This window comes from Plectropomus leopardus, unplaced genomic scaffold (assembly GCF_008729295.1).
Source record: "Plectropomus leopardus isolate mb unplaced genomic scaffold, YSFRI_Pleo_2.0 unplaced_scaffold9854, whole genome shotgun sequence".
In the NCBI taxonomy this organism is placed as follows: Eukaryota; Metazoa; Chordata; class Actinopteri; order Perciformes; family Serranidae; genus Plectropomus; species Plectropomus leopardus.
The window spans coordinates 1-1,367 of NW_024704581.1; the positions used below are offsets into that span (position 1 = coordinate 1).

General features: G+C 47.8%; 1 protein-coding gene across 1 annotated transcript; it reads right to left on the bottom strand.

The window, feature by feature from the left end:
• Positions 1 to 74: 74 nt before the first annotated feature.
• On the bottom strand, positions 75 to 1,362 carry LOC121940915 (protein catecholamines up-like; the record flags this gene model as incomplete). The annotated part of the gene is made up of 2 exons (XM_042483588.1): positions 75 to 942; positions 1,216 to 1,362. Coding segments are annotated over 2 exons (402 nt in total), but the record flags the coding sequence as incomplete, so codon positions are not given.
• Positions 1,363 to 1,367: the final 5 nt, after the last annotated feature.

Here is a 1,367-nt window from a genome sequence, read left to right on the forward strand (position 1 = left end):
GTGGGAGTGTTAAAGGTTAAAACAGCTTTTCCTTTCATGAAGGTTTTAATGATTTGACAGTTTACATGATGCCATTTGAGCACGTCTGCAGAAGCCACGACATTTACTTTTATTTTGTTGGAATGTAAAAAATATGAACATTCAATATCTCCAAATGAAACAGACATTAAACTCGAGTAACTGAGCGGCTCACTGTAGTGAGAATAACGGAGACAGACCGCTGATTGGCGTTGTGGCCACTTTTTTTGGAGGAAACTGGCCGTCAGTTTTCGCAGTAGTGAAAGTGCAGCTGGGTGATCCGTGTAGTGAAAGCGGCGAGGGAATTCTGGGACGGGCGGACAGAAAGATTTCCCCTCCTGTCCAGATGGAGGCCCTCAGGCTACAACACCTCAAAATAAAGCGTTTCCATCAGGTCGCTCATTTCCAGCTCTCAGTCTCTCCCGCGAAGAAGGAGCCGAAAAAGAAACACTAACACAAATCAGGGATGTGACCGTGAACTGCTAAAACAAACACAACACGACAAAAATCATCCATCAGCACGTGGTGTTCGTCCCAAAACAGAATCAGTATTAAAAAAAGGAAAACGCAGCCCCGACAAATAACAATCCACTTGGACTCTACTTAAAACCAGCATTTTTTTTTTCAACCGTTTTTGACCTTTTCTCTGCGCGTCCACGCCGCTGCGTCTCACTCGTACTCTGCGATCAGAACCATCATGCCGACTCCGAACAGGAGTGCCAAGATCTCCATCAGGGACTGGCCGAAGCTGGATCGGCCCGCCAGCAGTTCTGGGAGCACGGTGACGGTGGCGATGTAAACGAAGCCGCCGGCCGTGAACGGCAGGATCCAGGCGGTCGCCGCGGTGCCCACGCCCTCAGCCAATAGAGAGCAAGCTGTGCCGGCCAGAGCTCCCAGGGCCGTCAGCAGCTGTAGACACATGGCCTGATGGGAAAAAAATCTGAAGGTCAGACTAAAATGCATACTAACATATATAAATAAATAGATAAACTTCAATTAAAATCCAATCCAAAAAGCCTTAGCTCATATACAGGTGAGAAATAAAATCTGTAGTTAATAGGGATGGGCATCAATCTGGATGTATTCGCAGCCCAACTCCCCAGATGTGAACATGACTTTTATATTTTTTACCAACTTAAAACTGGTAAAAAACGCCCTTTCTGTCTATCATGAGACTCCACGTGAGTAATCGGCTACCTTTCTTTTGGTGCAGCCAGACTGGACGAGGATGGCAAAGTCTCCGATCTCGTGTGGGACCTCGTGCAGCAGGATGGTGAGGGTGGTTACCGCGCCGACAGCTGGACCCACCAGGAATGACGCTCCGATTGCCAGGCCGTCGGTAAAATTAT